Below are 11,916 nucleotides of genomic sequence, written 5' to 3'. Positions count from 1 at the left end.
GTGACCTAGCACTCTAAAACCATGGTTTCCAGCCAATCACAGGCAATTCTCCTGTGTTGTTCTGTTGCTCTTTATTGGGAAAGCAGATGCAGCCCTCAGCTGCCAGAAGTGGGGCATGCCAGAGACTACTGTCAAACAGCTATGAGCAATTTTTACTGCTTACTTCACACAGGATAAGAAGCCACACCCACTTCCTCAATGCTGAAGTCCAAAAGATGAGGCCTCCCTAGTTTTTCCACACACAAGGCCCCATTTTCCCCAAGTCTTATGGGAACCTAAAGGGGAAGCTCCTTTCCCCCAGAGGGAAGAACCCCCCTGCCTTGCAGACCACGTTCCTCACTGTCTTCCTAACACTTAGCCTGATCTCCATCTGGGCCCCTGAACTCCATCTTGTTATCAAGAGAATTTCTTCCCAGGTAACTGCTCTAAGACAGCCAGTTGGGGCACTGTCCTTTAGCCCCTTTATGTGGGGACTATTCCTTAGACTGGTTTCCCCATACCACAGGCATCGCCTCCTTTCCTACTCTTTTCCTGTTCTCTGGGGCCAGTTCCTTATTGACCCCCAGGTTCTGCCCAACTAAAGCATCCTGGACTGTCATCTGTAGGGCTCTGTGTGTCCTTCCATGACACCCATCCACAATCTCCTGTAGCTGGAGAAGCCAGGAACCTGGGGGTGGAGAAGACTCTTGATAGAAATCGAAGGATCTAGGTCCTAGAGATGACCATCCCCTTTACTCCAAATCCCACCAGTGTTCCCGTCCCTCTACAACTGCTCCAAACCAATTTCCTCCTCCTTCTTTCCTTCCTTCCCCTCTAAAGCAGACAATACTGACCTGAAGAGTCTGTTCAGTCAGTGCTGGGGACCTGGCCAGGTTCCTTCAGGGTGTCCGTGGTCTCTTGAAACCCTCTATGGAACAAATTCCGGACCCTCTGGGTTCCCCACTGCTGTCTGGGACTGGAGGCAGGACTGGAGCCTGGTGACAAAAGCCGTCAGCTGGGCAGTGCCATGATGTTCAACATCTAGTAACATCTGCCCCTGCATCCCAGCCTCCTCACCATCACTGGACCAGGATGGCTTCTCCTCATCAGGCGAGGCTGGCTGTGAGGGACTAGACCAGGGCCTGGATGGGGAGGAGGCTGAAGCCTCGCCCCACAGTTCCTGCTGCTGCTGATGATGAAGCTAGATGGATGAAGAAGAATGAGGGGTTCCCTCCTGCCCAAGCCCCTGGGCTAGGTACAGAGGGATAGCAGCTCTTGTCAAGTACTTTCTCAGACTCTAGGCACCCTTCTCTCCACTCTATGGCATTAATCTCCTTTCTCCCCATATTTCTCTTCCTGATACCCTTGTACTCACCTGGTGTAGGTAGATGGCATGGAGACTCATCTCAGCAGAAGCAAGCTCTGGGAGCTGGGCCACCTTCTGGCTCCCAGTGCCTCCTGGGGACACACAGCTGGAACACAGTATGCAGAGGTCAAGAGACATGTTCTTTTCCCCCAGAGGGAGGGTCAGTTCCTCTTTCAAATCCCTTTGCACCCAGCTCCCTCCTTCTGCAGAATCAGCCCCAAAGAAGATTCCCCTGCGTCTTGGGTCTCCACCCTTCACCTGGGGTCCTGAGCAATGCGGGAAATGGAGGCAAGAAGGCTGGCTGTGGCGGCAGCTGGGCAGGGGGCTGTGGGGCTCAAGTCCCTTGGAGGTAGAAGCGGATTCCCCAGGAGGTTGGCCAGGAAGGCCTCTGGCTGAACAAGAGAAGAGGAAAACAAAAGGGTCAGAAGAGAGGACAGGAAGGAAGGAGGGAAAGGAAATCTGAAGAATGAAGAAGAGCAGGCTGGTTGGGCCAGCCACCAGGTTAACACAAAAGTGAAACGGGAAAAGAGGAAGGCTGGGACCAGGGGTGGGAAGGGCAGAAGTGTAGGACAGGTCTGGACTCACCAAAGGTGAGGTGCAGTTGCTGAGCACCCCTGGAGTTGGGGGGCTTCGAGTGGAGGTAGCACTCCAGGCAGCTGCATCTTGTTGTACCCGGCCCCGAAGGTGCCCAAGGAACTTAGAGCTGTTCCCTGGTGGACGCCATTGTGGGTGTGCCAGCGAGAAGCGCATCAAGGAGAGCTCAGTCTTTCCATTCTCTGCACGCTGAGACAGGGAGGCTTCTGTCTGTCCCTCCGAGAGCCACTGTGAGCAACAACAGTCCTTCAAGATACTAGACACTGAGCCTCTGGGGAGTAGGTGGGACAGGAAATACTGCTCCATGTTCCAAGTGAAGGAAATAGAGCTGAGACAATGACTTCAGGATCATCCAGAAAAGCAGAGGAGCAGGACCTAGGTCTAGACCCAGCTCCCAAATACAGACAGTCCCAGTGCTGTAGATCCAGGCCCCAGGGAAAAGGGATGGCTGTCCTCTCTAAACTTAACCACTGGCCATCCCCCCTCTCCCAGCCTCTGTGAGGCCCTTTGCTCCCATTTACTGCCAGCAACTCTGTAAAGGGTCTACCGATGTCATCTCATTGTCATCCTTACACATCTACACTCTGCTTACTCTCCTTGCTTTCACCTGGTAAAGACACAAGCCATCAGGAAGTGAAGAGATTGCTCAAGGTCACAGGTAGCAAGCAATGGAGCTAGGTTGAAACCCAGGTCTGCTTTGGGTGAGACAAGCAAACTCCTACCCAGCATAACCCCACAGGACAGAAAAGGGCTCTAACCTGAGGGTGGCCATGGCGCTTCACATCCATAAGGGCAAATGAACAGATGTCCCCAACCCCGGCCACATCCACAGTGAAGTGATGAAAAAAGTCAATAATCTCCAATGCACGAGGGCGAAACCAGAAAAGCAGAAACAGCGGCGTGAGGAGTGGGGACAGGAGCTCCTCCAGGAGAGAGACCTGGGGAAGCAGGAGTTGCTGAGGGACCCACCCAGTGATCAGGGTTAGGGAGCCCCCAGGGACACTTGCCAGGGCAAGAAGCCTCCAACCTAGGCACTCGGTAGGCTGGAGGTCCCTGTGTGGCCCTTTGCCTCTTCCAGCCAGACCACCCAGTGCCGTGTCACCTCCGCAGCCGCCTGTGATCCCGACCCTCACCGCTCGGTATTGCAGTAGCTGCGCCATCTGCCCGTAGGCACTGGCCCTGCCGCCAGCGCTGGGATCCTCTGGGAGGTAGTGCATGTGCGCCAGGGCGGCCTGCAGCTGGAGCTGCGGGGGACGCCCCTGGCACTGCTCTTCGGGAATGAAAGACCTGGAGGGAGGGGTTTGGGGTGGGGAAGGGATCTGGGGTTAGGAGAACAATGGGTGGGATATAGAGATGGGGTGGGCGCTAGAGGTGGGAGAGGTTAGGGTTCGCCAGCAGAAGGGGTCTCATTCAGCCCCTGGTCAAAAAAGGATACACCACCACCACCACCACCCCGGGTATGTGCCGTCCCACCTGGCCACGGTGGCTGTCACCCCGAGCGCAGTCATGGTGGTGAGTACGTGTTCTACTGCGAGCACGTCCTCATCGTAAATGGTGAGCACCAGCAGCGCTGCCAAGAGCGCGCCAGAGAAAAAGACGAGCTGGCGAGCCAAGAGCGCGCGCAGGGGCGCAGGGGGCTCCGCCGCGCGCAGGAAGGCCATTGCTGGCCTGTACGCGCGGGCCAGGCGCGCGTGCAATTCATGTGGCAGCTCGTTGAAGTGGCGCAGCTGCAGGCGCGCCAGGCGGGACCAGTGGCGCGCCCCGAACGCGCCGGGCTCGCGTCGCAGCAGCTCCACGTGGCTGTAGAAGGCATGTAGCACCTGCCAGGCCAGAACGAGCGGGCTCAGCGCCAGGTTCACGGCAGCCAGCAGCAGCACTGTGCGCCCCAAGCGCGAGGCCAGGGCGCCCCGCTGGTCGCTGCGCTTGTAGGCATCAGGCAGCTCCCAGCCACCACGGAAGAGCGAAAAGGGACCACGGAAGAGAAGCAGGTCGATGTTGAAGGCCAGGCCGCGGCTGAGGAAAGCCGCACTGCCTCCCCAGGGTAGCGGGCAGCGGGCGGGCAGCAGGCCCTTGTTGGCCAGCGCCACCTGGTAGTTGGTATAACGCAGGATGCGATGGTGGACGTCCAATTCCGTCAGCGGCCGAGGCTGCACGCAGAGCCCCCCGCTCCTCTGCAGCTCCAGAAGGCGGGACTGCACTTCCGCCCAGGGCACGGAGCTGAGCTCCTCCTAAGGAGAAGGGCCTGGTGAGCACTAGCCATCCTAATTCTACTCCACAGTGATGCCCAAGCTCAATGCACCCTCACGGGCTGCCTACAAACGGCCACAAACTCACCAGTACCAAAGCTAAGCCACTTATCCTCCATCCCCTCCTTTGGATTTCTGCCTAACCCTGTGCTAACAGGGCCACTTCCTACTTAGTTCTGTCCTATTCTGAATTGCTCTGCTTCTCATCATCCCTGTCACTCATGTGGCCATTAGTCACTGCTTCCTGGTGACACCATTTAATTCCAGGTGTGGAAGCTGCCTTCTTGGCTCCTTAAGGGCAGGTTTTTCTGAGCCTCCCCTCAGAATGACTGGCCAGTCTTAGGGGAACCTCTCCTTCTCATGTCCAGTATGCTTATCACGTTTGGGCCCCTATCCTCACTACCTACTGCCTGGGCAGGCTTTGAGACACTCAGCCGCACTCACTCTTAGCCATTTGTGCTGTCACCAAATTAGTCTTCCCATGACTCTGGCTTTGACCATGCCCTAGGGCAACTGTGCTGTCAGACCTCATCTGGAGGTCTGTAAACCTCATATTAACCCAGTTTCACCCAGCTTCCCCAGACCAGCTTAGTCAAATCTTTATGAGCCAGCCTTTCCAGCTCATCCCAGTATCTCCCCTTCCCTGGAAGGAATGGGAGAGAAGGAAAAAGAAGGGGGATTGTCAGCAGCCTCCAAGAGGATCAGAGCTCCTACTCTCCTGTCTATTCTGCTGGCCTCTTGACTTTCCCCTACTCTGCACCTGAAGCCTCCCTACTGCCAAGCCTTCTAGAATGCCTCCCCTTGCAGTGCAAGAGGGCTGTGCCTACACCAAAGGCTCTGGAATTTTGAAAGAGAACAAGGGAAGTGGGCCACAGAAGGTATCTTGAACAAAGAACTCAGATTTGGAGGTAGGAGTGGGAGCAAGGAAGGACAAAACCTGACCAGGAGATGGTGACAAAACCAACAAAGTGGCTTATTACAGTGGTGGTGGTAATCACCCAATAGGCCCTTGGAGGCTCCGTTTCAAGCCAGCAGGTTGATCTCCTCATTGCCTGGAGATGCCTATTGCTTTCCCAAATCCTGAACTGGGGCTTGGAATGTCCTCCCCTCTTCCTGTCCTGACCTTCCAAGCCCAGCTCAAATTCCTCCTGCTTGGAAGTGTGAATCAGGTGGTATAGCGATACCAGACTTCAAACTATACTACAGAGCAATAGTAACAAAAACAGCATGGTACTGGTACCAAAACAGGCGGGTGGACCAATGGTACAGAATAGAGGACACAGTAACCAATCCACAAAACTACAACTATCTTATTTTTGATAAAGGGGCTAAAAGCATGCAATGGAGGAAGGATAGCATCTTCAACAAATGGTGCTGGGAAAACTGGAAATCCATTTGCACCAAAATGAATCTGAATCCCTATCTCTCGCCGTGCACAAAAGTTAACTCAAAATGGATCAAGGAGCTTGATATTAAATCAGAGACACGGCATCTGATAGAAGAAAAAGTTGGTTATGATCTACATGCTGTGGGATCGGGCTCCAAATTCCTCAATAGGACACCCATAGCGCTAGAGTTAACAAATAGAATCAACAAATGGGACTTACTCAAACTAAAAAGTTTTTTCTCAGCAAAAGAAACAATAAGAGAGATAAATAGGGAGCCTACATCCTGGGAACAAATCTTTACTCCACACACTTCAGATAGAGCCCTAATAACCAGAATATACAAAGAACTCAAAAAATTAGACAATAAGATAACAAATAACCCAATCAATAAATGGGCCAAGGACCTGAACAGACACTTCTCAGAGGAGGACATACAATCAATCAACAAGTACATGAAAAAATGCTCACCATCGCTAGCAGTCAGAGAAATGCAAATCAAAACTACCCTAAGATACCATCTCACTCCAGTAAGACTGGCAGCCATTAGGAAGTCAAACAACAATAAGTGCTGGAGAGGATGCGGGGAAAAGGGCACTCTTGTTCATTGCTGGTGGGACTGCAAATTGGTGCAGCCAATTTGGAAAGCAGTATGGAGATTTCTTGGAAAGCTGGGAATGGAACCACCATTTGACCCAGCTATTCCCCTTCTCGGTCTATTCCCTAAAGCCCTAACAAGAGCATGCTACAGGGACACTGCTACATCGATGTTCACAGCAGCTCAATTCACGATAGCAAGACTGTGGAACCAGCCTAGATGCCCTTCAATAGATGAATGGATAAAAAAAATGTGGCATTTATACACTATGGAGTATTACTCTGCATTAAAAAATGACAAAATTATAGAATTTGGAGGGAAATGGATGGCATTAGAGCAGATTATGCTAAGTGAAGCTAGTCAATCTTTAAAAAACAAATACCAAATGACTCCTTTGATATAAGGGGTGTAAACAAGGACAGGGTAGGGACGAAGAGCTTGAGAAGAATATTTACAGTAAACAGGGATGAGAGGTGGGAGGGAAAGGGAGTGAGAAGGGAAATTGCATGGAAATGGAAGGCGATCCTCAGGGTTATACAAAATGTCATATAAGAGGTAAGGAGGGGTAAGTCAAGAGAATACAAATGGAAGACATGATTTACAGTAGAAGGGGTAGAGAGAGAAAAGGGGAGGGGAGGGGAGGGGAGGGGAGGGGGGATAGTAGACAATAGGACAGACAGCAGAATACATCAGACACTAGAAAGGCAATATGTCAATCAATGGAAGGGTAACTGATGTGATACAGCAATTTGTATACGGGGTAAAAGCGGGAGTTCATAATCCACTTGAATCAAACCATGTAATATGATGTATTAAGAACTATGTAATGTTATGAACGACCAATAAAAAAAAAAAAAAAATTCCTCCTGCTCTAGAAAGCCAGGTGACAACCCTTCCTCTAAACACCCATTGTTTTTACCACAAGCATGTGACTATAAGTCATCTTATGTGACCCATCTAAACAAAGGAAGTTCCATGAGAGCAAGGACCATGTCTCCTAAGTGGAGGTGCTCACCACCTACATTACTCTTAGTCCAGGGCAGGTGTCACAAGGCCTTGCCCTTTCTGCTGTCTCCCCAGGTGGTGCTTCCATCCACATGGCCCTTGCTCTTTCTCCTGTGCAGCCCCTAACTCCTGCCTCTCTCTTCTGCCCACACTCTCAAGGCAGACATGCCTGTGTAGCTTACCTGGGGGATGTGCAGAGCCTCCCTGTAAAACACCTGGATGTCCCAGTAGCTGAAGAGGTTGCAAACTGAGCGAAGCAACTGGAACAGCCAGAAGCCAGCAGCCAGGACCAGGAGGAAGACCAGCAGGGGGCTGGCACGAATCCTGTATGGGGTTGGACAGGTAGTGGTGGCGAAACACGTGAAGCCCAGAGAGGAGACCGTCATCTGGAGCAGTGGCAACACCAGCAGGTCTCAAAGTGGGGTCCAGGGAGGCGGATCCCCAAAGGGGCCCTTACAAGTGTCTGCAAAATCAACACTTCTTTGCAAATCACACCAATGCTTTCTGCTCTTTGAATTCTCATTCTCCCGCTAGTGTGCAATGGAGTTTTCCAGAAACCACAAGAAATTTCACATCACACTGACAGCCTGGGGAGTGTGTGCTTGCACATTCCTAGGTTTTAAAGCTGCCCTGAGGCTGAGGGTGTAGTCAGTGGTAGAGTGTTTGCCTAGCATGCCTGAACCCCTGGGTTCCAGCCCCAGAACTACAAAAATAAAGTTAAAGTCCTCTGCTTAAACTTCTAATAAGGTAAACATACATAAATATGAATATCTTAATCGACATCTACTTGAGCTTCTCCATCAACTTGAAGTGTGTTTTAAAATATACTTAGTCCTGAGACTAAAAATTTTGGGAACTGCTCATCTAAACCATCCTGTCATCTTGACCTAGCCACAGTGTTCACCAACTGTCACTTACCTCTCTGCACACTGGGCTGAGGATAGGATGGCATCTGACAAGCTCACTTTGCTGTGGAATGGCCCAGGCCTTGTGCGGTTATTTGGTTGGTTGGCAAAGAGAACATTGTAATCCACACATCGAAGAAGGAAGGTTGTGAAGCCGACAATGAAAATGAACTGTCTGTGGAAGGTGTGGGGGTGGGACTGTGATGAGCCCTAGGGCAGGTGGGCTTCTGCCCCGCCCACCACCAGGTGGGCCACACACACACACACACACACACACACACACACACACAGCAGAGCCAGGGCCTGCTGGGGGCAAGCCTGGGCTGGGCTGGGAGCAACAGGCATTATGGAGGAAGCAGAAGATAATGCTTGGGGCCAGAGTCAACTTCTCACCCCAGCTGGAAGACATCCTCCAGCAGGATGCAGGCAAAGCCACTTCGCTGGCGGTAGCTGTAGATGTGGCAGTGGTGTTAAAGACACCTGAGGCACAATGCAATGGGCTCTTCTTGAGGACCCTCCCCTCCCACAACCCTTCCCCACCCAAGGGACCCACTCCCTCCGTGCTTCCTCTGAAGACCAATACAAAGGATATCTTGGTGAAGAAGCTGTCCAGGTTCTGAATGTGGTGCCAGGAGCCTAGGCAGGAAGCACAGCGCATCAGGACTGAGCTCTGACCCCTGAGCAATCAGCTTTCCACACCCTCAACTCATGCCAGAGGCCCACAGGGCTGAGCCATGAAGTTCCTAGTCCCCCCACCTATTCCCTGCCACACACTCACCCCGGAGCCCTTCAGGCACATGAAGTAGGGGCTGCTGCTCCTCCCCTTGGAGGGGTGAGTCTTGGGACCCCTCAGGGTCACAGTCCTCCAGCCGCTCATAATCCTGCTCAGGGATCAGAGGGCCTATCCGCAGCCCAGGAGGGTCCTGGGGGCACCGGCGTGAGGGAGGGGGAGTGACAGAGGCCAGGGGTGGGGTGGAGTGGGATCCCCAGGAGGAGGAAGCAAATACGGGTGTGGATGCAGGTCTTGCCTGTGTTGGGGGGGTAGCTGGGATGGGGAGGGCACTGTGGCCAGGCTGAGAGGCCTCTGTCCCCTGCAGCACTGGGCAGGAGGACCCCAGAGCAGGAGGGAACGGTGAGGAGAAGGAGCTTCTTGTACGAGGGGTAGGGGATAGAGAGAAGAAGGAGACCCTCCCTCCCCCAGGTCCTCGACGCGGAGGAGTAGGGGGCAGCAGGGGCACGGGGAGCAGGGGCACTGAGCCAGGCCCCAGCTCGCCCCAGTGCCCCAGCCGCCCCCTACTCCCCCCCCAGCCCATTCGGCTCACCATCAGGCTGCGGCTTCCCTTCTCCTTAGGTTGGAGGGATGGGGCTGTGGCGCTTCCCACAAAGGTCTGTGGAAGTGAGCAGGGACTTCAACCAGGACAATGACAACAACAGTACCAGGTGACTCAGGATGGGCAGGCCTTGGGCGTCCCAGCTCTCAGTCACCTGTGTGATCACTCACACCCCTTGCAGGGCAACCTGGGGCCAATCCTCTCAGGGCCCAGCCCCCATACCTGGGAGAGGTGCCAACTTAGAAGGCAGGGGCTGGGCATGCACTGGGACAAGAAGACAGTCTCCATCTTCAGACCTTGAAGGGGCTAGAGGTAAAGAAAAGCGAGCCACCAAAACAACAAAGCAATAAAGTGGAATCTCATTAAATGATTGTAGGACTTTGAAGCCAAGATGTCAAATCTTCCTTTTTTCCCCTCAGTGCTGGGGATCAAACCCAGGCACTAACACATGCTGCTAGGCAAGCACTGTACCACTAAGCTATCTCCCCAGGCCAAATCTTCCATTTCTTAAAATCATATCTCCTCCCTCTATGCCCACCTACAGTTATCAATAGGAAAATGCTTTAAGAAAAAAAAAATGGTTTTATTTGCCTGAGGGTACTAAATAAAGGAAGAGGGGAAACAGCCTGAGTTTGCAGCCAGATGTGGGGAAAGCAAGAAGAGGAAGGAAGTGAAGGAAGGGATGGAACGGCAGCTATCTTGGATTTGAAAAGTAGTGTGGGGAGCTTGGAAGTACCATTATGTTTATTCCCTATCCTCTTGAACCTAATGCCCTCTGATTCAAGTACTGATCCAGTTTCTGGGGCCTGAGCAATTTAAGGGCTAAATTGGCTTCAGAAGGCAGCTGGAAGGATAATTTGGGGACCCAGGAAAGAGCTGCCTGAGTGGGGTTCTTGTGGTAACCTCAGCAAGGAAGAGGAGGCCCAGGCAGCTTGTCTGGTGGCTTGCCCAACGCCATTCCTGAGGCCCTGAATCACCAGGTGTCCTACTGAAGCCCATGCCTAGGATGCTGACTCAGCCAGCAGATGCCAGGCCCCCAGGGTCAGGCCCAAGGCCTGAGATAGGGACCAGTATCCATGACATGGAGAGGAACACAGTGGTTCCTAGATTATTTACTGGAGGAGTGTGGAGGTAATCATGGATCTGCCCACAAAGTGAGCCCAGGAGTACCTGTTTTTCTGTGTCTCCTTCTTGGGAGGGGCATTGTTATAGGACTTGGCATAGCTTTATGGCTGAGCAGGAGGCAAAGCTATGAAAACAAGACCTAACTCCTCTATAGGTGGCAAAGTGGAATCCCATATTGTAGGGGGACTAGGAAATTTTCAAAATCTTTCTGTGACACCAGTCAAGATGGGTTATGTGGGGTTTTGGTCTAGTCTGTCCCTCACCTTACTAACATCACTCACTCAGTACCACAGATATTCCATCCTACTTACATCAGGGCCCCTCCCCATACCCCCTGAACTTGTCAGCCCAAGCTCAAACTAATCCGACTGGGTTTTACTCTAAATTCACCCATTGATCTTCCTACCACCATCCTCAATTCAAGTCAGTTGCAGGGTGTGGTGGTGCATGCTTGGAATCCCAGCAACTCAGGAGGCTGAGGCAGGAGGAACACAAGTTCCAGGCCAGCCTCAGCAATGTAGTGAGAACTTGTCTCAAAATTTTAAAAGTAGAGAAAAAAAGAAGGGCTGGGGGTGTAATTCAGTTAAATTCCAGACCACACACAAATAAATAAAGGGGGTGGTAGAGGGCCCCTGGGTTCAATCTCCAATGGTGGGAGATATAAAGTCAATTTATTACAGAGGGCACTTTTTCCTGCCAGGTATTTGGAGGGGAAGGGAACAGAGTGAATGAGTCAGAGCCACTACCCACCAAGAAGTCACACCCCCGGTGGGAGGAGCAAATATGCAAACAAATAATTACAGCTCTGTTAAAACAGAGGTGCAGTGCTGTTCCCAGTGCGATTGGAGCCTCAGCAAGTCGCTCAGACGCGGCTGTTTGGGTCTGATGAACTTCAGGACCTCCATACTAGAAGTTCTCAATAATTGAGAAGGAGTGTCCCAGGGATTGCCACACGTGGGGAAACATTTGCATTTTATTTTTTTATTTTGAGATAGTCATCACTAAGTTGCCAAGGTTGTTCTTGAATTTGCGATCTTCCTGCCTCAGCCTCCGGAGTAACTGGGATTCCAGGCGTGCGCCACCGCATCCGACTCTTGCCTTTCGTTCGTTTTTGTTTTTAACTTCCACGGTCGATTTTTGCTCATTCGCTCCCCGCCCCCAGTCCGCCCCACTCCAGAACCAGCGCTGTACACTCCCTAGAGACCCCAGGACTTCTGGACGGGAGACATCTGGAGATCGTCAGGAACATCCATAGGAAAACCGCCCGAGGTCAGCTGACACGTTACTCTGCACATCACCCAGGTGGGAGGACTGGCCTCCCTACCACACACCCAGCGGACTAGAGCCCGGGGCAAGAGGCAGAGCCCTTTCCCACTCGGCCC

At 52.4% G+C, this 11,916-nt stretch overlaps 1 protein-coding gene across 1 annotated transcript; it reads right to left on the bottom strand.

Annotated features, from left to right (window-relative positions):
• Nucleotides 1-12: 12 nt before the first annotated feature.
• Nucleotides 13-11,295, bottom strand: Atg9b (autophagy related 9B). The gene is made up of 16 exons (XM_026379802.2): nt 11,285-11,295; nt 9,632-9,715; nt 8,857-9,466; nt 8,671-8,714; nt 8,472-8,536; nt 8,092-8,253; nt 7,356-7,497; nt 3,413-4,167; nt 3,073-3,226; nt 2,698-2,877; nt 1,931-2,167; nt 1,604-1,737; nt 1,355-1,451; nt 1,057-1,180; nt 834-974; nt 13-667 (listed from the first exon to the last, which is right to left on the bottom strand). Exons 2-15 carry the CDS (start codon nt 9,695-9,697, stop codon nt 847-849), a joined length of 2,898 nt encoding a protein of 965 aa, XP_026235587.2. The 5' UTR covers nt 9,698-9,715; nt 11,285-11,295; the 3' UTR covers nt 13-667; nt 834-846.
• Between the last annotated feature and the right edge of the window lie 621 nt (nt 11,296-11,916).

This window comes from Urocitellus parryii, chromosome 3 (genome assembly GCF_045843805.1).
Source record: "Urocitellus parryii isolate mUroPar1 chromosome 3, mUroPar1.hap1, whole genome shotgun sequence".
NCBI classification, from domain to species: Eukaryota; Metazoa; Chordata; class Mammalia; order Rodentia; family Sciuridae; genus Urocitellus; species Urocitellus parryii.
The sequence above is the reverse complement of the archived record's forward strand: the minus strand, read 5'-3'. Positions and strand labels throughout refer to the sequence as shown.